Source organism: Puma concolor, chromosome D1 (assembly GCF_028749965.1).
Source record: "Puma concolor isolate L17-30 chromosome D1, mPumCon1.1.hap2, whole genome shotgun sequence".
NCBI classification, from domain to species: Eukaryota; Metazoa; Chordata; class Mammalia; order Carnivora; family Felidae; genus Puma; species Puma concolor.
Genome location: NC_141676.1, coordinates 4292817 through 4315805, shown reverse-complemented (window position 1 = coordinate 4315805; position 22989 = coordinate 4292817). Strand labels below are relative to the sequence as shown.

General features: G+C 48.5%; 1 protein-coding gene and 1 long non-coding RNA gene across 32 annotated transcripts in view; both read left to right on the top strand.

Moving 5' to 3' along the window:
* PPP6R3 (protein phosphatase 6 regulatory subunit 3) overlaps positions 1–22989 on the top strand; it is a 137955-nt gene that overhangs the window by 91778 nt on the left and 23188 nt on the right. For 18 of the 31 annotated variants that reach the window (XM_086676697.1, XM_086676695.1, XM_086676692.1 and 15 more), the window contains 7 exons: positions 3954–4083; positions 6194–6346; positions 8241–8390; positions 9461–9525; positions 11700–11815; positions 13427–13512; positions 19840–19926. In XM_086676697.1, coding sequence (XP_086532823.1) covers positions 3954–4083; positions 6194–6346; positions 8241–8390; positions 9461–9525; positions 11700–11815; positions 13427–13512; positions 19840–19926 — 787 coding nt within the window. The remainder of the gene's footprint in view (positions 1–3953; positions 4084–6193; positions 6347–8240; positions 8391–9460; positions 9526–11699; positions 11816–13426; positions 13513–19839; positions 19927–22989) is intronic. The other 13 variants (XM_086676703.1, XM_086676702.1, XM_086676701.1 and 10 more) reach the window with 3 other exon arrangements.
* Positions 13519–19206, top strand: LOC147576333 (uncharacterized). The gene is made up of 2 exons (XR_015240677.1): positions 13519–14932; positions 15178–19206. It is a non-coding gene; the product is annotated as an uncharacterized LOC147576333 (long non-coding RNA).

The window sequence follows — 22989 nt, the reverse complement described above, 5'->3', positions numbered from 1 at the left end:
TCCCAGGGTCATGGGATTGAGCCCCACATTGTACTCTGTGCTGAATGTGAAGCCTGCTTGAGATACTATATTCTCCTTCCCTCCCCTCCGTTCATGCACTCTCTCTCGCAAAATGTGTGTGTGTGTGTGTGTGTGTGTGTGTGTGTGTGTGTATACACACACATACATACATACATACATACATATATATATATAATCGGTGATAATGACCAAATGCAGACAAAATGGTAGAGCGATAGGAACTCTTATTTGTGGCTGGTGGGAACACAAAATGATACAGCCACTGCAGAAGACAGTTTGACAGTTTCTTACGAAACTAAATATAATCCAGCAATTATGGTATTTACCCAAAGGAGTTGAACACTGATGTTCACACACAGACCTGCACACGGATGTTTATGGCAGTTTTATCCACACTTGTCAAAACTTGGAAGCAACCAAGATGTCCGTCAGTAGACGAGCGGATAAATAAACGGCGGTATAATCAAACAGATATTACCCAGTGCTAAAAAGAATGAGCTGTCAAGCCTCGAAAAGACATGAAAGAACCTTAAATGTTACTAAGTGAAGGGAGCCAAGGCAAAGTCTACATACTGTATGATTCCAGCCGTATGACATTCGGGAAAAGGCAGAGCTGTGGAGACAACAGGTCAGGGGTTGGCGGTGGAGAGACGGATGGGTGGGTAGAGCGCAGGGGACTCTCGGGGCAGTGAAAATAGTGTGATGCCATCATGACGGATATGTGTCATTATGTATTTATGTAAATCCCTGGAATGCACAACACCAAGAACGAACTGTGATGGTAAACTCGAGACCTGTGGTGATCATGTTGTGTCAGTGTAGGTTCATTGATCGAAGTGGATATACCACTCTGGGAGTAGGGATGCTGATAATGGGGGGGGCTTGCACATAAGGGGGTACAGGGCACGTGGACCGTCCTGTACTTTCCCCTCCACTTTCTGTGAACTTAAACCTGTGAGAATAAAGTCTTAATAGAAAATCAGTGATACTAACAGATAAAAGAAGAAAAACCATGTAGTCATCTCAATAAATTCCTTTATGATAAAAACCTCTCAATAAATTAGTAATAGAAAGGACCTTGGAAACTGATAAGGCCCCCTTGAAACAAAATCTGTAGCCGATACCATTCTTAATGGTCAGAGACTGAAATGATAAGCCCCTGACATCAAGGAACGTGGCAAGGATATTCATTACCAGTCGTATTCAGCCTCCTGAGTCCCAGCCAGTGTAGTAAGGCAGGAAAGAAAGAAATGGCATCCAGATTGGAAAGGAAGGTATAAACTGAATCAGTGTGCAGATGCCAGGACTGTCTTCACAGAGAATACGAAAGAATACAAGAAAAAACAAAAACAACAAAACAAACAAACCCCGAAACTACCCCTCCGAGGACTAACAAATAAATTTAGTATAATTGCAAGACATCATCAGGTCAGTATTCAAAAATTAGTTGGATTTCTTTCTCATGGCAACAAACAACTGGAATTTGGAATTTTTATGAAATATTTACATAGAAAAAAGAAAGTACTTAAATGTATACCTGTTTATAAAGTGTGTGTAGGATTTAATGCTGAAAACCATTCCATATTGATGAAATCAAAGACAATCTAAATGGAAAGAGATACTGTGTTCATGGATTAGAAAACTCAGTATTGTTGAGATGTCAGCTCTCCCCAGACTGATCTGATCTGAAGTGCCCATGTAGTTCCAATCAAAATCCAAGCAGCAGCGTTTGTAGAAATCAACAAGCGACCTCAGGGTTGTGAGTTGGAGCCCCGTGTCGGGCTCCATGCTGGGTGTAGAGCCTACTTAGGAAATAAAAAGACAGGCCACACACTGTCAAAGAATATTTACAAATCATGTGCCTGAGCAAGAACTATATCCAGCTATATAACGAATATTCAAAACTTCAGTAATAAGAAAAACAGTCCAGTTTCTTAAGATCAAAAGATTTGAGCAGACACTTAATGAATAAAATATATTTGTGTAGCAAATAAATATAAAAATGCCCATCATTTGTCAGTACTGAAATTCAAGTTAAAACCACATTGAAATACCATTACGTACCTTTTGAACAAATTGTACTTGTTTCCTGTGTCTGCGGTAACAAACTGTTGTAACAAAGCCACAAACGGGCTTAAAACAGCAGACACCACTGCGTCCCAATGAATGCTGGAAGCCCAAGTTCAGGGTGTCAGCAGTGCCGCACTGCATCCAGGGACACTAGCCGAGACTCCTCTTTAGCCTCTTCCACCTTCCAGTGGCTGTTGGCATCTTTGGGCTTGTGGTCACCTGCCTCCTTCAGCTTCACATCCCCTTCTCTGTGTGCCATTGTGTCTCTTTAAAAAATTTTTTGTTTAAACATTTGTTTATTTTTTTTGAGAGACAGAGACAGGACGTGAGCAGGGGAGGGGCAGAGAGAGAGGGAGACAGATCTCGAAGCAGGCTCCAGGCTCCGAGCCGTCAGCCCAGAGTCCGACGCGGGGCCCGAACTCATAAGCCGTGAGATCATGACCTGAGCCGAAGTCGGATGCCCAACTGACCGAGCCACCCAGGTGCCCCATTGTGTCCTTTATAAGGACACCCGGAATGTCATTTAGGGGCTATCCGGATAATCTAATCTCCTCTCAGGATCCTTAATTGATTACATTCAAATAAGGTAACATTCACAGGCCCTGGGGAATAGGGTGTAGACCTATCTTTTGGGAGGCCACCTTTCAGCCTCCTACACAGCTAAGCCAGACCACAAAATAGACAGTACTCCATGCTTGTGACAGTGGAGAGCCACCTGGAGGGCTCACACATTACTCTTGGGAATGCAAAGTCAGACGACCGGTTTCTGAAAACGTTTGGCAGTTTTTCCAGAGTTAAACAGACATTTGTTGTACCATCCAGCAATGTCTTAGATGTTTACCCAAGTAAAATGAAAACTGTGCGACACAAAATTGTGAGGGTTTGCGTCACCTTTATTCATAATCACACAAAACCGTAAACCACCCAAAGTGTCCTCAGACTGGAAAATGGCTAAATGCCGTTACAGCAGCTCTGAGTTAGAAAGCGCGTACGTGTGTGGAAGGCTTTCAGATGACAGCGAGGCTGCTCTCCGGGTGCTAGCTGTGCGCCAGGCGGCATCCTCGGTCCTCTGCGCGAGCGCGACCCTCACGGCAGGCCCGGGGGAGACACTGCAGAGGCTCCCAGTGTCCACAGTAGCACGCACAACCGTGGAGTGAAAAACCAGGGCTGGGGCTCGGCAGCTGCGTGGTCAACCACCAGTTTGCACTGATGTCCAGCTGACGTCACACTACTGACACACCACTTCCAGGTCTGTCCTGTCATTTGAAATTCATGCCCACGTTTTTAGGCCCTTCCCCTCCTGATGTCCTTGGGGACCCCTTTTCCCATGTGCTCACTAACACCGATTGAGATTCCGATGGCTCATTCTACTCGTTGGTTAGCCTCTCCTGTAATGAGTGTAGTTTGAGCTTCACGTACACGAGTAACTTAGGCTTTGTAAGTCGGAAACAGTGTTGGCTACCTAAGAAAAACTAATGGGACCGACGCAGGCCTGGTGATTAGCAGTATCCCAAAATGGCACACGGTATGGTATGGCCTATAATTCAGGGACCTGATCTCCTTTTGTTTCCCAGATTTCCTGGTAGAGACCTGCTATTAGGATTATAGGTATACGGAGCTGGAAGGTGTGGGGGAATGGGAGGAAATCGCATGTGGTTTGTCTCCTGACAACTGTAGGCCATTGGATTTCCGATCATGTTGCTGTCCCCGGAGAGGTTTTATTACACCTTCTTCCCATCCTTCCAGAAATGTTGAGATAATCATATTTGTATAGCTATTCTGTATCTACCTACATACTGATAGGGAGCACCTTAATTGATTTGTTTTGAAATTGTAACAAAATTACCTTGCTTTGTTTCAAGATTTGAAGGCCATATAGAGATCTGCCCACCAGGCATGAGTCATTCAGCTTGTTCGGTCAACAAGAGTGTTCTAGAAGCTATCCGAGGAAGACTTGGATCTTTTCATGAACTCCTGCTTGAGCCACCCAAGGTAGGGCAGCTATCTTCATCACGGCTGGCCGGGTCAGTGACTTGGTTTAAATAGTGCTTAGAAAGCACGTGAACCTTGTGGGAAATGGAACCGGCTGTGAACAGCACACACAAGCTAGCCCTTCCGATGGTCTGTACTGCTGTTAAGCGAGGTTTTAGTTTTAAGCGAGTTACAGCTTTTGTCTATATATATGTAGTGTCTACACTGGTGGATGGGGTAGAATTGAAATGAAGCAGAGTATTTATCTACTTAGGATACGCAGCTTTTTGTGCTTTTTTTCTATAAATTCTGGGGGCTTTTTTGCCAATCAGACAGTCCTTGTGGCCTGTCATTTTCCCAGCTTTGAGGTTGAGTTCATCTTTTAGGAACTCATCTTTGAGGCTGAGTCGCCTTAACCCGAGCTGGAGTGGCGTATCAGTCTGATGGGTGGATGTCTTATTTGAGGAGTGCTCGGCGCAGCGTGGCTCCGCTCGTTTTTCCGCTGGGGGCCTCCGCGTGCTAAGCCAGCAGGGACTTCACTCAGGCGGTCCGCTGAGAGCACGAGTCCCACACCCCGAGGCCCGGTAGAGGAGAGCCGTCTGTGGGCCACGAGTGCTGTTCTCCCGCAGCAGAGAACTAGGTGAGGGTAAGAGGCTCTTCCTTTGGGAATCTCTGTGGGAGAGGCCGGTCCGGGAGGCCCCCTGCCCACCCCAGCGCTGCCGCTTTCCTTTTTCCTTCTGCCCTGTGTCACCGCACCCGGCGGCCTAGCCGTCACGCGTGTCTTGTGGCATCTGCCGTGCCAGGCCCTGGGAATCCGAAGGCGCTACTTTCTCCCTTCTGCATTAGGTGCTTTCTGTGTATTTCGGCGTTTTGTGGAGGGGAACACGATTGTTTACGTCCACGACGCAGGGAGTCCAGTTCAGCTTCCAGACGGTCTCTTCAGATGGCTGACGCCACCACTTAGCAGGCAGGGTCCCTGCCCGTGTTGTGTCTTACGCGTCCGGCCAGCGCTGGGAGCGGGCCAGAGTGCTCGGCGCTCACCCTCGGGGAAAGCGCCTGTGCCCCTGTTTAACCATTCCGGCCAGCAGCGTCCCTCGTGGCACACGTAGGGAAGAAACAGAGTCAGGAAAGAAAAAGAAGGGATTGATTTAGTAGGAGAAGCAGAGAGAATATTCCAGGTGGGAATGGGCGGTGGGGGAAGGAGGACGTATGAGGAAGTTCCCCACCCGCGTCTTTGCTGGCCTGCCTGTCTCCTCTCTGCATGGACAGGAAGGCAGCGTGTCATGTGGACTCTCACACTCTGCTTCTTGGCCCTGGTGCAGAAGCAAGGCGGTCTCCCGTTTGGACTTCCGCTCTGTCACTGCTAGGAGTTTGGGGGGTCAGTTTGTACGTGGTTTTACTAGAGGATGCGGCGTGAGTTAGACCCTTGAAGGTTTTAACGTGTCGTTACTTAGAGCTACCTCAGCTGGAGGAAGAGGCTGAAGCTTCTAGTTCCCCGCAGCCTTGAGAGGAGCAGGGGGGTGTGAGGCGCGGCGCGGGACGTGGGGAAAGGGCGGCCTCACCGCCGGCTGAGGATTCGCCACCCTTTCCTGGGGGATTCGTGAAAGTCCCAAGTGTCCTGTGTCTGTCTCTTGTGATTCAAAGTGTAGAGACTCCCTTTTATGGGCAGGTACAGGTTCGAAGTTGATCCTCTTTCAAGGTTGTGACCCAGGGACAGCTTTTGAGCTTGCCTCGTTCTCGGATTTTGCAAAGATTGGGGACTGTGTTCCAAAACCACCTGTCACATGTCTTAGTTTCGAGATTTCCGGCCAGGTTTGGAATGTCTCACCTTTTTCCCCCTGAGTGTAGCGTTCTGCGGTCTTCCTGCGGCACTTTGCGTTGTCGAAGCAGGGGGATACTCAGTTTCTTAAAAAGTGTACACTCCAGGGAAATGACTCGATTTTTCCCCCCTCTTGGTTATTTCATCGTATCTTCAAGATGGCAAAAGCGGCTCTGGGTTTTCCGTCAGATGGAGGATTCAGGCCCCAGTGCTTGCAGGGGGAGTTTACGTGGCGTGCATATTCGCCCGTACCCTCCACCCTTTTGCTTGTTTACTGAGCTGGATTTAATCGGAAAGCTTTTTCGTCCTCAGAAAAGCGTGATGAAAACTACGTGGGGTGTGCTGGACCCTCCCGTGGGCAACACCCGACTGAATGTGATCAGGTTGATATCCAGCCTCCTGCAGACAAATACCAGCAGTATCAATGGGGACCTTATGGAGCTGAATAGCGTCGGGGTCATATTGGTAAGATTTCCCCCAAAAGGTCATTTAATTTGCCCTTGATGTTTCGTAGACCTACAACTCGCACAAGTGAAAAACCTCACGCATTTACAGTCTGTCAGTGACTTCCTGGTTCTGAGCACAAATGGTCTTTTATGTAGTTTTTGCCTTGAGTTTATCGTCAGTTTTTTTTAAGTTTTCAGTATTTATTATTGCTGCATGTAAAGAAGTATATTAGAGATTTCATAGATGATTAAGACCCACTTTCCCTCCAGAATCTCAGTCTGGCACAGGTGGTTGAGCAGTCCTGTCCCTCGGGGGAGCTGTTAGCTAGAAATGACTGCTGGTTACAGCACCGTGTTCCGTTTGTAATTAGCAAAGGGACAAGTGTTTATCTTCTCTCCCCTGACAGATATGTGGTCTTTTAAGTTGAGTCCAGATTCTTCCCTGATACAACTATAGTCTGTGGTTGGTGGAAGGGGAAAGGGAGAGCCCAGGAATCATCTGGACTCCCTTGACCCTCAGGTTCCCCAGTTCCAAGGTTTGTGCTTAGAATCTCCAGGCCCAGCTCTGGTGCCCCTGCCACCCCAGGGCATAGAAGGCACGGGGTTAACACTTCGCGGGTTTCATGAGCCATCTGGCCTTGCCGTACACAAGGGGAAGTTTGGGCTTTTTGCACACTCTTTGCACTTCCTTCCATTTCTCATGTGATGCTGGGTATAAATGCCTGTGCGAGAGAGAGGGTCTGCTTTTCACATCTTGCCCAGAGACGGGACACATTCTATGGCTAATAAGTGGTGGAACCAAGATTTGAATTCACATCCAGTTTCAAACTGACGTGGGCTTTATCAGCCACACTGTTAACGCCACCTGATGTCACTAAGATATTTTTAGCTGCGTTTCAGCTTTGGGTAAAATGACGACAGTGTAGGAATAGAGAGCAGGAACATGTTGGAGTGGATAAAACGTTACAGAACTACAGTCTCTTTGGTGAAATAACAACCATTGCTGTCTGGGGACAGTTTTTGCCCTACCCTCTGGCTGGTGTATAAAATTATAGCAACATAAGTTTCTACTCCTATCCCTGAAGTCGTCAGTCACTGGCCTCTGATCTTACTGATAGTAAGTACCCAACTACTTTTGAAGGACAGCAAATTTGATAAAACTCCTAAATGGGTCATGAATCGTTACCTGGTTTTGAGTTGAGGTAACCAGACTCAAAGCATGTCCTGAATATATGTATACGTGATGGATTTTGTGTTTGTAGGAATTGTCTTTCCTTTTTGTGATACTATCAGCTTTTCGAGCAATCTGGGAAACCCATGTGCTTTCTGGAGGTCCACACGTCACTGCTTCCCAGACCTCTCTTGTTTTACTCCATTCGCTAATAGTTCCATGAGTTTCAAATGCCTGAGTGCTTATTCTTTGTTAAGGTGTGAGCACCCTGAGATTGGAGACCATCTTTTTGTCTGTCCCTGTCTCCTGTATGGCCTCTAGCACTGTGCCCTGCACAAAAGCCATCAGTACAGGTTTGTTGACTCAAAATAAAATTCTTAAACATTTCTTTAAAAGTTATCGGACGCTTACTGAACTTAATGCCTGTATTAGTTACCTTGAAAATGTAAAAAGATCTTCTCTTTCAGAAGCTTACTGTTGTTTTCCTATGTTCCTTGTTGTTTTCTACTAGATTCCATGCAATTGCTGGCATGTTGAATGAGCAGGTATCATGCTCTTCAGTGTACGTAGTGGCATTTCAAGCCCTTTAAAGTAAACTTGTTTTCCTTTTAAGTAGTCCTGTTGAACTAAGAACATATCATTTCCATTTTATTAAGTCACTCTTTGGGAAGTGTATTAGAGTAGTGGCTTTCAACATTGAGGCAACCGAATAAAAGCAAGCATTGCTTTTTCTTTTTTGTAGGACATGTTCTTCAAATATACATGGAATAACTTTTTACATACTCAAGTGGAAATTTGTATCGCACTGATTCTCGCAAGTCCTTTTGAAAATACAGAAAATAACACCATTACCGATCAAGACTCCGCCGGTGACAATTTGTTACTGAAACACGTAAGCTTACTGGTGTCTCTTTTCTGCTGCTCCTGATAAGTGTGAAGTGAATTAGTCGAAGGGCAGGGAGGTAATTTCAGAGTCCAGATAGTTAACTCTCTTGTTTTAAAGTCTGCAGAAAGCGTTTGACCAGTTGTTTGGCTTACCAGTTTTAGATTTTTTAAGTGTGCTTACTTGTTTTGAGAGAGTGTGCAACCAGGGAAGCAGCAGAGAGAATGGGGAGGGAGAGAATCCCAAGCAGGCTCTATGCTGCCAACGCCGAGCCCGACTCGGGGCTCAAACTCTTGAACCGTGAGATCACGACCTGAGCCAAAAGCAGGAGTCGACGGACTGAGCCACACAGGCGCCCCGGCTTGCCAGTTTTAATTTGTAGGCTAAATACATGAGTGAAGGTTGGCAGGAGTGGGCTGCGTGCAGTAACGAGCGAAACGTTCCTGTGGCCCTGTTTCCTTTTGTTAACTACGAGGTGATTTTACTAAGTCGGTCTTCAGATTTCTTCTTGCTCTGAAGTTCTGTGGTTGTACGAAGTTTTCTAGCTCACGCTGGGTTACTCGCAAACCGGGGACTTGGGAGAAGCTGGCTCAACCAAGTCGAAGGGAAAGACCATGCCCTTGGGTGCAACTGCATCGCACATCCCGACAGCAATGGCAGCGGGTGCGGAAGCGAGTGTGGCCCGGGCTTCAAAAGCACAGGGATTGCTGCGGATTCTGAGAGATTTTTGCCAGGGTGTAATCTGCCTTATTCTTTTGAATTTATTAGCCAGTTTTCATGGCTCATGAAAGCTGGCTTTGCTTTAGGTCAGCTACTCAGTGGAGCGGCACCCGCAGTGTCGCTGTTCCCCAGCAGCTACAGTGCTGGAGGCCTGGCTCCCGTCTCGATCCCCGTAGCGTTTGTCTGAGGGCCTTGCGTGAATCTGTTACCACGTTGCAGATGAGTTAGCCGGTAATTCACGGCTTGCTGGGTGATAACATGTCACTGTTCTATTTGAGTAGGGTTCTGTTTCACTTTAGAACTTTGATGCTTTGACATTATTTACATAAATGTTAACTGGAATATTCCTTTTTATTCAGCTTTTTCAAAAATGTCAGTTAATAGAACGAATACTTGATGCCTGGGAAATGAATGAGAAGAAACAGTAAGTAAGCCGTTTTCTGAGAGGAATTCTGTCTGATTTTTAACTTGAAGAAAACACCCTCCCTTGCCTGAGAGAACAGTGAGAGTAACTACGAGGTACAGACCAGCTTCCAGTTACAAATGGCTCTCTCCAGATTATTTCATTGTAGCCATTTATTTTTAGATCCCCCCTGTCTTTCTAGCTCTCTTGAGGGGTACCCAGGGGTTAGCTGCCTTTGAAACTTCCAGGACCTTTTTGAATAGCTGTTCCACTGACAGTAGGAAAGAAAAAGAGTCCTCAAGTCAAGGCCTCCCCGATGATGCTTCAAGTTCAGGTCACCCTGTGTTCTCGCCACGGAGAAGGGCACTTCCTGACTGAAGAGGGGACGGCGACTGCCCTAGCGTTTTGTGTTCAGAAAATCTCCGTCAGCTGACGGGCACGATTACCTGAAGTGGTGGCTGACACGCGTCAGGCGCTTTGCCGCACACCCCGCTTCCTCCCTCGGGCCCTGGGGGCTTTGGCGCCATCTCACAGGAGGCCGGTCGCAGGGCGTGCGTGGAAGACCCTCTCAGGGCCCACTTCTTGCGTTTGCTTTTAAGTCAGGTGCATTGAGGTATAATTCTTGTAAGGTGGGACTCCATCCTTTCTGGGCGTGCATTTCTGGGAGCTCTGACGAACACGTGCGGTGGCGGGAGCGCTGTGCTCGAGGCACGGAGCGTTTCCATCAGCCCAGAAGGCCGTCCCGTGCGCCTTCGTGCTTGAGCCCGTGCCGGGAGGGTTCTTGCTCTGTGTCTCTGCTCAGACTCCTCTTGCGGCCTGTGGGAGAGCTAGGAACTAAAGGGAGGGGTCAGCTTTATTTTGTCGGGCTTGGTGTTTCCGGAAGTGCTCACTGGCACTGATAGAGCTGTGACTGGACTCTGGAAAACCTGCATTTCGTCCGAGGCTCGTCTCGGTGGGCCTCGGGTCCAGTCTTCCACTCCAGGAGCTCCTGTGGGGGTGCTGTGTCTGGCCAGATCAGCCTCTCTGGGTCTGTGTTTGGCCCCACGTTAGCAGCTTAGTGCCCTCCCCAACCTCCCTTGTTCTCAGCCTCTTCATCGCCAGTGCAAAGGTGTCGGGTATGCTGTTTCCCCTAAGCTCCATCCTTCAGAGGCTTGACTGTTACAGTCCCCCCACCTTGGGGGTTCCGGAACGAGCTTTCCTAACGTTTCCTTGCCCCAGAAGCCGAAAGAACATCAGGAGCCTTGGAGCAAAACCCCGGCGGGTGGGCGTTTGAGCTCCCTCGGGAGCTCGTGGGAGCACCGCACGGGGTCTGACCGGGAAGCTGCCTGTGAGGAACACCGGGGTCTCGGGATCTTACTGTGAAGCCAGGAGAGGCTCTTAACAACTCACTTGAGATCAACTCTGTCTTCTGACCCTTAGCTGTTTCCAGACCCTTTAAGATTCTTAGCAGATACCCTCTTTCTCAGAAAAGCCTTCAAGCGCAGTATGGCTTTTTTAGTGGCCCCTGAAAGATTCTCCCTGTAAGCAAAAATCTAAGTCCTGACCCTTTGTAAACAGGCAGAGAATCACAGCGATGTGAGAAGTGTATCTACATGGACGGATTTGGTAACGGTGGGTCCTGGTTAGGAAGGGTAGGCCCTAAACGGGGGAGAGCAACGGGGATGGTTTCTGTACCCGGGTTCCAGGTGCCGTGTGGGCCCGAGACCAGCCGAGCGCCCCTCGCCTCGGCCGGATCCTTAAGATCGGCTGCTCTTTTAACCCGAGAAGTGCCATTGGTAGACGATTATGTCTGTTAGACACGCAGTGGAGACGTGATGTCTCAGAAAACGAAGCAGCAGGATTGTCACCTTAGGTGCTTTCAGCCTTTTTAAAGTCTGTTCACAGAAAGATCCAAAGCCAAGTCACAGAAATATGAGGTGTCAGTGAATGTTTGGGCTTTTTTTTTTTTTTTTAAGATGATCGAAGGTTAATGATTGGTTTGTATATTGAACGGACCTTGATGAGTGTGGCCACCGTGTGATCCTTGAGCGGACCGCCTCTGCCCCTCCCCACCCTGGCCTGACCTGGTGACCGTCCATCCCCAGCTTCAGGGCCTCCGTTTTTAGAATGATCACTCCAACCCGCTGTGCTTACCAGGCTGTCTCACGACTCCCTCCGGTCGGGAGTCTGAGGATTTGTCCTCTCCCCCTTGCCAGGGCCGAGGGAGGCAGACGGCACGGCTACATGGGACACCTGACAAGGATAGCTAACTGTATCGTGCACAGCACTGACAAGGGCCCCAACAGTGCATTAGTACAGCAGCTTATCAAAGGTAAGTGGCTTTTGGAATTTTAATTACACTTTTGTTGGATTGGAGGAAGGATTTAAGGGTAAATTGAGTGGAAACTTTCGTAACGTTTTTAATGGCAGTCTGTGGAGTTCCCTTATATTGCGCGAATTATCTGGAGATCTGAGTGAAGTTGTTTGAGGAGTGTAGTTCCTTGCTCCGTGTCTCTCCTTATTTCTGCAGTCCTTTGAGTGAGTACTGGCAGCCCGGCCAAGGCACCCACTCTCGCTCTCAGGGAGCCTGCTCACCATACCCACCAAGTCTGGCGTCCCATCGCCAGCCGCTATGTCACGAGCTGGGATCGCTCTTTTTATTTACTTTTGAAGGCCCCTGTGTATATAGCCTGTGGATTGAGTTCCTTCAGCTGGGGTATTACAGCATTTATCCACATGTTTTCCGTCTCTCTTCCTAAGAGGAGGGCTGGCGGACTCTAAAAGATGCTCTCTGTACCAGCATTGAAATTTACCAGGCGAGGTTACTGGCAAGAAGCTGCAGGTGCCTTTTACACTGGCGCCCAGGCCAAGAGTCCGTCCCCTCTACACCGAGGGCCCAGGAGCTCTGTGGCCTCCGGGGCGTGGACTGCTCCTGCGACTTAACTCCAGGAGTGTGAGAATCTCCAACCCCTGTAGTTCTGAATTCATCCAAACTCAACTTGCTGAACACTAGAAATTGTTTCCCAGTCTATCCGGTTTGTCTTTTAAGAATGTCTGTGTTCAAGAGGCTGTTCCCTGTCGAACGTGCACTGAAACAGCTGTTCTAGGCCGTGGGATCAGTTGGGGCTTTGCCCCCCTGTAACTTTGCTCCCCGAGACAGGTCCAAGCGGGGCCGTCCCAGGTTGTGTGCTCACCTGGAGAGGTGGCCATGGGCGTGATTACGTCCTGTGGCTCAGTCTTTGTTTTCCCGGAGCTGCTCACCACGGGGTATGCGAGGGGCACACACACATCTGTTGGAACCGGAAGTGTCAGACGACAGCTCTAGTCAGGGTTCCAAGATTATAGCTGTAGTTCCCTTTTCTCGGAAGAAGTATCTGTGTGCCCTTTTCTTTAAAATTCCTCTAGAAGGTGGAGTCTCACTGCTGTGTCTGTGTTGCCGTGGTGGCCTGTGGGCACAAGCATTTAGGAAACACTGTGTTGGAATAATTTGAGCAGCCGAACCAGGCTCCAGGAGCCATCACCGCATCTGACGGGTGTGCGGGAGCTTGTGCTACAGCATTTCCTAAACTTGAACGACGTGGAAACACAATTTTTCCTCCTGCCTTAAAAGACCCACTGTTCTCTCTGAAGTGCGCTGGGCACACGCTTTCCAGATTCAGTGTTTACCGTTTTTAAAACTTGTTAAATTCACAGAGCTGCGTAGCACCCTTGGCATCAAGCAGAGACCTTTTGGAGGGGGTGGCTCTGGTTCCTGAAATTACTGACGTCCAGGCCACAAGGCCTTATAACTCTGTTTCTCCAAGAGGCGGGTGCTCAGATGATGGGGCACATCTGCCTTCGATGAGCCGAGCGGGTGGTGCACCCCCTGTTTCCTGTTTGTTTTGTGCGTCTGTGTTTGAGGCCCCTGGAGTGACCATGCCTCTTTCTTTCTCTCCCTCCAAAGGTCTTCCAGATACAGTCAGGGAGCGATGGGAGGCGTTCTGCGCAAGCTCCTTGGGAGAAACTAACAAGAGGAACACGGTAGATCTAGTAGGTTTTACCGGGTCACGTTTCTGTGACTCCAGTGCTCTCGGCCTTTGCCCACTTGCTCAGAAAGAGATGAAAGAAAGATCTTTCATTTGTCTCGGTAATTTGGGGCCAAGGATAAGTTCATGTTTCTTTACCAAGGAAGAGAGGTCAGTGTTCACCATATTCTTGACAACTTGTCTCGTCAGTTCCTAATTCCTGCCTGCGGTGACCAGAGGGTACAGAGAGGCCACCGACCTCTACGTTCCCCACCCCCACCCCCATTTCCCTCAGTGCCTCAACAGAACCGCTGCTAGCCCGCCTTCTCTGTCGGGTGTGTTGCCTTATGCCTCAGATAAGCCAGGGTGGTTAGAAGCCTCAGGAAGCCTTTGGATATTTTCTAATATTACTGAGTTGAGTTTACCCTCTTTTTAGATTATTCCCACTGTGGGGCGGGGGAGAATTTTGTAGATGACTTTGGAACTAACACATTAGAACCATTAGCCAGGGAATAATGGCATTGATAATATTTTTAAAAATTATATTGGACTTTGGAATGTATTCTTTGTTTTTTTAATGCATTGAGATTGAAGGTAAGTATTGCTTTTGGTTTTAAAGATAAGGAAAGCATTTCCTTTTGTAAGCACATGCCAGCTGATAATTGAGGTGGTGGCCTTAACTCTACACAGAAGTAGATGTGTCGGGCATTTAATTCTATGTTTGAAATTCAGCAGCTGCTTCTAATACACTCTAACGCCTTGGCTGTTAGGCGGTCAGGTCCCTGACAGCCTTATCAGTTCACAGCAGAGTTTAGAAACAGAGAAACAGAAGGGCTCAGAGCGGAAACAGAAGTGGCAGCTACAGAGCGGCCACCAGGTCGTCCTGTGTTACTCTCCCAAAGGGCTGTTGCCTTCTATTTGGTAGATTGTCTAACAAATTTGGTTATCTTTTTTCAGACTCTTCACAGATTGGTTGGGTAATGGCTTGTTAAGGATGGGTATAATGATAGAATCAGTAGGAGTTGGAAGATTGTGAAGTTAAGAGATCACTAAGGGGAGCTGTGTGAGGCCATTTAATTAAAATATGTCCGATGGCCTCAGTGTCTCAGTGCATCATAGCCCAGCAGAGAGACTGACCTCCAGTTTGACAGCCCTGAGTCATCAAGGAAGACTTAAGTAATTTTTGATGAACATAACCACCTACGGTGGATTGATGGCTTTCTTCCCCAATCAGATTGCTTAAAATTGTGGGTAATCAAGGTTTTATTGTAGGGTGAGATTGTTCTCTGGCACTGTTAAATTGAACCATTTAATTTAGTAGAAGCCCCATCTCGATTCTTTTTTAATGTTGCAGGCAGTGTGGTCTCCTTGAAGGGGTGTTGTCATATTTCTTATTTATAAAGGAATGTTTAGGAATATTGTGACTTTGGGAGACTTCTTTAAAGGTGTTCCTTCGGGGCGCCTGGGTGGCGCAGTCGGCTAAGCGTCCGACTTCAGCCAGGTCACGATCTCGCGGTCCGTGAGTTCGAGCCCCGCTTCGGGCTCTGGGCTGATGGCTCGGAGCCTGGAGCCTGTTTCCGATTCTGTGTCTCCCTCTCTCTCTGCCCCTCCCCCGTTCATGCTCTGTCTCTCTCTGTCCCAAAAATAAATAAAAAAAACGGTGAAAAAAAAAAAAAATTTAAAAAAAAAGGTGTTCCTTCAAAGGGTTGTAGACTTCAAAAGTGTCCAGTAAAACTTGCTGTTATCAGCGGTTTTTAAAACATGTTCTTTGTCTTTGGTAATTGAAACAGATTTCTCATGTGAGCAGTTCTGTATAAAGACAGCCTTCATTGCAGTTCAGACAGCACTCAGCTGCTTTGCATGGTGCTGTCAGTAACCTGGGCTGTGACTCCGTGTAAATGTTCTGTGTGTCTACGTGAAGGGGCGTATACAAGCAGTGCAGAATTCACGTACAGCCCTTTTGGGTCAGACACGTCTGACGTCCAGACTTTACACCTGGGTGGAAGGGAAGATTATCCTGGGCCCACCTGTCACTAATAGCAGCTTAGTTCTCTTTGGCCAAAAGCGGTGAGACTTCTAGAGCCTTGTTGATGTTGCTCATATCCCGTGTTGATTTAGCCCCACTCTGTAATTTTGTTGTCTGTTGTCCGTGAGAACTTTCGGGCTGATGTCTCAAAACCTCTTCAGTTCCGTGATCCCACGTGCCCAGGACTTAAATACCACCTCCCTTCAGTTTTAAGTCCTTTCAGTGGGGAATTTTGCTTTGTAGTCATTTTAGGGATACGTAGGTTCCCGGTTCCTAAGGGTGCCTGTGCATTCTAGGCCACCAGCGAGACTTCCTGCGGCCTCTGGGCTCTCCGTGTTTGTGCCCAGAAAGCTTCAGGTTATATCCTAGGAGGGTTGGGTACCATGTTCCAGGGCACATTTTCATAAACCCAGCTTGGTAAACACAGTGGGTCTTGCCCTTGGGAAAATGTCCTGCAGAAAGAGTGCTCACTTCCCCGTGTAACGCAGTACAAGGTCTAAGTAGAGGCATCTCAGACACATTCATTCCTAAAATAGGCAGTTGACTAATAACAGATGGCTTATTCCCTGTCCGCTCCCCCAAATCGATAGAGACGCTGTCTTGATGCCTTGACCTAATTGGTTTTACCATGGCTCAGATGTCTCCCTGGGAATCATTTTAGGTGTTGCCTAGGACTTCAGCCCATCTGCAGTTCACACCAAATGCTTGGGTTCAAATATTGTTGTATTGCCCTGGCCTGTTCTTATTTTCCTAGTCACAGCGAGGATTCGTTGATTAGCGCACCAAACGCTTCCCTGTGCCGCTGGCTGTGGGCCTGAGGTCCTGCTCACTCCTGTAGGAAAAGCTGTGCCAGCCCCGAGCTCCTCCCGCTCCTGGGTGGCTTTCTAACTACCCTGTCTCCGAGGTCTGTGAAGTACTTTAATCTTTTGGCCCCATCACACCGAAGTATATGCACAGTAGACTCGTAGATTGCTTCTGTGTTTATGTTGGGAGTTTTGTTATGAATGAAATTTGGTGTGTTACTTACATCCAGAGACCTCTCCGTGGGTCTGTTGGTAAGAACTGGTAAAGTCTTGGTAAAGTTAGGTAACGTAGGAGGTGTCGACACGGACTCTGGAAGGTTGTGTTTGCTTCGTTCTCTGCCTCCTGTGTGTGAGGGAGAAGGTGTTGTCTCAAGTATTGGCGTGTCCTTCCCGCCACTGATGAGCTCGCTCGGGGAGGTTGTGCAGAATAAGGCACACGTGTGCCTGTGTGTTGGCCCAGAGGCCCAGCAGCGTGGGGCGGAACCGCTGTGTGTCTCACCCGCCCCGGGGCATGGGGGTGCGGGGGGGGGTCCCCAGCAGGGCCCCAGGGTAGCAAGGGGGAAGATCTTGTCTGTGACTTCCACATGTCACCTGGGTTAACATGCCAGCCGTGCCCATGATCCTCCGAAGCATTTAGCAAGCTGACCGGCCGAGGCGCCAAAAACGCTTGGCTTTTTCCTGTAGCAACGTTAACGAAACTAAAATTTTACTATGAAAGAAGGGAACAACATCTCAAAAGCTTTTTTCCACTGAAGCGTCAAGACTATATTTAGAACACTTCTGGCTTGGTCAGAGTGTTCGTTCGTACTTGTTACTTTTTAAAAAGTTACGACTGTGCTCTCCGTACATTCTCCTAATGTGTTGGTATTCGTTAATTTAATAAACATTTGAGCGGCTACTGTGTGCCATGCACTGAGGCTCTTGTCGTAAACTTGACTGGCAAAGATCCCTGCCTGGGTGGAAACGGATAAACTCCAGGGCAGGGAGCCAGGGGTTTGTCTGGGGCAGGTGTGCACACCTCTCCGAGAGGTACCTTTGTGCAGAGGCATGAGGGGGGCAGAGCTCGTGCGGAAGCTGGCACGGCATCCGGAGGGAGAGAGCGGGCATGAGGTCCAAGGCCAGCTCTCCTGCTTTAGTCCACTCGGACCCTGGTTATATCTTAGTGAGATGAGAAGCTGTTCGGTATGGCATCTAAAGGTGACATAACGTACATTGTAAAAGAGCGTCACGGCTCTCGGGTTGAGAGCAGACTGCGGTGGGGCAGGTGGCGGCAGGGAGACCCGTCAGCCACCAGGTACGGCGTTGACCGGGGCAAGAGGCGGAGGCAGCTTGCACCAGAGAGAGCTGATCGGCCTGGTGAGGCGCGACGGTCTCTTAGGTTATGTTTTGACAGTGGAGTGAGTAGATATGTGTGAGAGAGAAGAAACCAGAAGGCCGAGATTTGAGCTGAGGAATAAGGAGGTGACGAGTGGCATCTGCTGAGATGAAGACACCTCGGAGGGGGTGTGCCCAGGGGCTCGGGGCAGGGGCTCTGGTGGCGGCATCTAGCTATGTGACGGACTAGGTGGGATTCCAGGCAGCAGGTCCCCTCCCCGCCGGGGCTGGGGTGCGTTCAGCCATCTTTGTAGCCCATTTTATCGGTAACAATTTGAGGCCAGCTAGGGTGTGGGTAGAATCAGAGTCACCACATCTTTCCGTACATAAACACAAAGGTGTGCGTGCACCGTGTTGTTAATAACTTGGTAAAACTTCTTTTTGGAGAAAAAATTACCTCCCAGAATTGCTTTGAGGAGACAAGTTACAGAGGATATGTAAAAGGGGTCACTACTACGTCTGGCACGTAGTAGTTGCTCAACAGAAACGGGTTTCTTTCTCACCTTTTGTCAATGAACCGATGTATTTTGTAGCGAAAGGTAACACTGTGAATGAGGAAACATTGTATCCTGCTTGAACTCGGACAAGACCCGCCAGGGGTGGCCAGGTCTTTTTTTGTTCTCTCTTGTCTAGTTGACCTGGCTTGCTCTTTGGCTTGTCTTCTAATCCTGCACCCTACCATGGGGGGCGCCCCCTAAAACATAATAGGATTCTCGCACTGGCTTGCCGCCGAGCAGCCCCGGGTCTCCTCTGAACCCGCCACAGTGGCAGGGCCTCCCGTGACCCCGGCTGCCGTGACCGAGCAGGATCCCGCCTCCCCCCCTCCCGCGTTCGGGCCCCATCTGCACGACTTTCCCACTAACTCGCGGAAGCTACGATTGACCCCGGCACACTCCCTTCGTTGGTCACAGATTCTGCCTTTGACCTCATCTGGCCAGTTTCAGATTCCGAGCGTGCACACGCACCTCTACCTGAGGGAGAAGGGGGCGGGGGGATTAATTGGAAATGCGGGCAATTCGCTTAGCTCAGCATCGTTGCCAGAGATGGTCGAAGAGAAAAGAGATTGATTTTATTCGAGCGGTGATGTATTCCGTTTCATAAGCCATACCACAGGCAGACCTGTGGGAGTCTCCTTCGGGTTTCTCGGTCCAGTGTTGGAACATCACAGAACAAACCAGGCCACTTTCTGTAGCTCCGTTCAGGCTCTTAGACACAGTTTCAAGGGTTAGCAGGTCACGGCCGCTCACGTCTTCCCCTGATGACCATGCCCTCTGCCGGTTATGCTTCTGTGGAGAGTACAGGGTGAGTAACTCAGGAAATACAGTGCAGGTTACCCTCAGAAGTACAGTGCTGGTTTTAGGATTTTACAGACTGTTCATATTTATTACTGGCTATACAGCAGCCCCTGTTACTCGTGCTTAGTCACTTGTGTATTTTCATTTCTAACTGTTAATACGTTCCCTCAATGCCGTGTGTCATTTATGAATGAATAAAAATCACCGTGAATTGGTGAGCAGTTCATGTTCGTGTTTTGTTTAATTTGAGTTGGTTGTAAGTCTTGAGGGCAGGGACTATGTTTTAAGGGACAGAAGATTTGGGGTCTTTTTATAAGCAGGGTGTTCTACTGGTTCAAAGTCCACTCTAGGGTTTACGGACAACGTTCTTCTCAGAGTGGACAGGGGACGCGAGAAGTAAAAGTGCTCCTATCTAAACCTGACCTTCCCGGGGGCCCATGAGTAACCCCTGGGCGTGGTATTTTCGCTCTCTGAGCTTGGCACATACGAATTATTTTTATACTTCACCTGAGCCGTTCCTTCCACCTGCCCTTTGTAAACATTTAATTGGAGATGATTGTTACAATCCCTCAAATGCAGTAACTCCCCTCTTCCCTGGTTTCCGGTGATACTAGGAACGAGAGCGAGAACACAAGTGGGCAGCAGAAGGGCGGGCAACCTGACCGTCTGGTTGAGTGAAATGGGCTTTTGGATTATTGGGGTGGATTTTGTAACTTAACTGTTAACTTATTTTTGTGCTTTGCTGTTGTTACACATTGAGAGAAAAACTAAATGTGATTTTTCCATAAAAATGCTGATGCAAATGTCCAAAACTTTTCTCTGTTAAATAGTGTTTTACATTTTTATGCATATAGGTTACAACCTGCCATATTCATTCATCCAGTGATGATGAAATTGACTTTAAAGAAACGGGTTTCTCACAGGATTCCTCTTTGCAGCAAGTGAGTCATGCCTAAAGCTTTGCTTTTTGTTTTTATTTTAAATGCTTAATCTAGTTGCCACCTATGAGTCCCCTCCGGAGGCAGATTATGCACTAGGATATGATTTGGGGTTACTTACCAGTTAGGCAAAAGCATTAAAAATAGGAAGTTTGAGGTATGTGAGAGGAAGGTTTGTACTGATTATGTTTCCAGGGAATGTTTCACCCCTGGTCACGACAAAGCGGAATTGGGTGAATTTTCAGACTTGAACAAACCGAATGGTTCAGCGAGTGCCTCAGACATACGTGTTATGCAGACCTGTGCACTGGCTGTGTGGTTGCTTAAAAGATCCCGTAGTAGCGACCGGTGGGTGAGAATCACACTCTTCGTGTGTCCTTACGGTCTTTTCTAGTGAAAGTTTCAGTTGCAGTAATTCCTTGCCACCCCACCCTCCTGTCCCCAATACTCTCCATTTATTAGCTGCTTCTGCCCTTTGTGGGGGAGAAAACGGGGTCTAAAAGTGACATGCCCGGATCTGTCCCTCGCCCAGCAGTGGTTCTTGGAGAGGCGGCCGGTGGTTTTGCTACCTTGACTGGATACCAGGCGCGTACCTGACGTGGGAGCTAACGGCACAAGCCCCTCTTTCAAGGCACCAGCTCCTCAGACGGACAGATGGTGCCAGGACCCCATCTTGGCACCGAGTTGCTTTGGTGTCGGGGGGGGCGGGGGGAGGTTGACATAGCCCCCTTCCCACCCGGCACTGAATGTTCGCTTGGCTTCTTTTTTCTTAGCCTTTAAGCCTCATCTTTTCCCAGGGCCAGGATGAGGCTGCTTGTGGCTCTGCCGACCCCGTGTTTGGGCCTCCCAGTAGGCTGTCCTGCTGTGGTCAGGGCGGTTACTAAGTCAGGTTCACATTGACATTTACAGGACAGGTCTGGAGTGGGTTTTCAGCGCTAGGCTGGCTTCTCCGTTGATTCTTAACGCTCCTGCCCTTCGGAAGCCAGCCTCCCGGGGTTAGGGGCAGGGGCGGCCAGCCCACAGGGGGGGCTGTTGAGCAGGGGCCTTCTTGTAGAGACAGCAGCCCCTCGCTGCCACCCTCGTGCCTTGCCGGTGCACCCAGGGTCCCCACCTGGCCCACTGTGAGCCTTGGTGCCTACAGGCCCTTCTTCCTTGACCCCAGAGTTCTCCGGCCTGGCGGTAGCCTCTCTGCCCCGACGGAAGCATCTGGAGAGTCCTGAAACCGGCCACTCAGCCTGGTGTGAACTCCAGCGCTATGCATTGCTCGCCCCTGCAGTGAAGCTCTGTGGTATAAAGTGTAAATTCTCAAGGTGCTTCCGAACCTGTTGGGGAATCGCTTTAAGAAAGAGAATGCCCTCAAGCTACGTGTAGATAAGCTGATGCCCTCGGAACTTGAGGCGGCTGATTTAATCTTAGGGAGTGCTTATTACAGTTAGGTATCTGGAAAGTGGGTCTCCTTCTCGTGAAATCTGATTCCATGGCTGTTCTGGGGAGGACGTTTTCTGACGTCTTTTTGGTTTGACTGACTGCTGATGTGCACATGAGGCAATCCCAGACACAAAACCGCCTTCCTGACAAAGCTCTCCACAGGCTCCCGTTCCTGTGGCTTTTATCCACTTCATGGAACCCTCTAGAAGTAGGAAAAATAATTCTTCTCTGCCGGACAGGCCTCTAGTAAACACTTCTTTGCATGCTTGAGTGACAAATCAGCTGGATCATTTTGAAAGTAAGAAATATGTTCCAAACTATTTTTTTTTTTTTAATTTGAGACAACCAGTATAGATAAATTTAAGAATTTTATGCGGGTCTCCATGATAGAATATTAGTTTATATATATTAGTTTCAATTTCTCATTCACATTTAGAGTGAGGTTTCATGTTGATATAAAGTCCTGAGTATAGAGAGCTTAGGGCAGGTCATTTAATAAGGTCCCTTGACCGTGTCACTCACCTGTGGGCCATGTCTGGCTCAGGGGGTGCTTCACAGGAAGTTTTGTGAAGTCACAGCGTTTTGTGAATGCTGGCAGTCTGGCTGTGCCTTCTGGCCCTTCTGATTTCCTAACCTCTGGTGTTTGACCCTAACTCCCTCTGAATCTGACAGAGGTGTGGAGTGTGAGGAGGTCCTCTCCCTGCTGTGTCTGGAGAATGGGGCTGAGGGCCACAGACGGGCTCCGGAGACCCTGGCGGGCGCCTCCCGCTCCCAGGCCCGTGCAGGGCGGCGGTGGGGAGAGGAGGCAAGGCAGGAACTTCCTGTCACTCCAGCGGCGCCTCCAAAGAGATCTGCTTAATAAAGCGGTAGACTCACTTCTCGGTGACTTCAACAGTCCCCGGCTTTGGCCGGGATGACAGTTCTAGGCAGTGTGGGGTTCGTGTTTTGTTTTTTTGTTTTTTAATAAGTTCTCAGTAATGACACAGCCGTACGGTGCTTCCCAGACTCGGATTTCTCCAAGTCCAGAGCACTTTTTATGTGACTTTAAGTACAATACAGTAACAGTTTTCACTTAGGTGGGTTTAGTACACATCAGTAGCTTTATTAGTAAAAATCGTGTCTGAAACTTGGAAGTTCTTTGTGAATTTGCATCTTCATAGAAGCTGTAATAGACTTAGAACTAATGAGGACCAGGGAGGTTTGTTTCCTTTTTCCCCTAAGTTACTGCATAGAGGTTACTTGTGTCCGTCAGTGGCTATATGTGTCTCCCTAGGGACATGAACAAATAGACAGGGAGACAGACAGACGATGCATATATGGGTGGACACACGTATATCTGTACATATGTACGTGTATTCACATACATACACTTCTAATACATTCAGTGTCTGCGTGCTGTCTATGAAGCATTTAAAGGAACACTTTTCGGTTTTATGAACCCCAAAACTTCATAGTCCAAAGTCACAAAAAAGTTCAAGGGAGAAAAAAGAAACAGACCAACTGGGGAGGGACCTTCTCCCTTGTGTGGCCAAGTTTCTAATCTGTAAATAAACTCAGAGCCCGGCTTCTGCCGCCTGCTTGGAAGAATGACTTCATGATTCTTTACGTCTTTGAAGGCACCACACGTCCCATTTTACC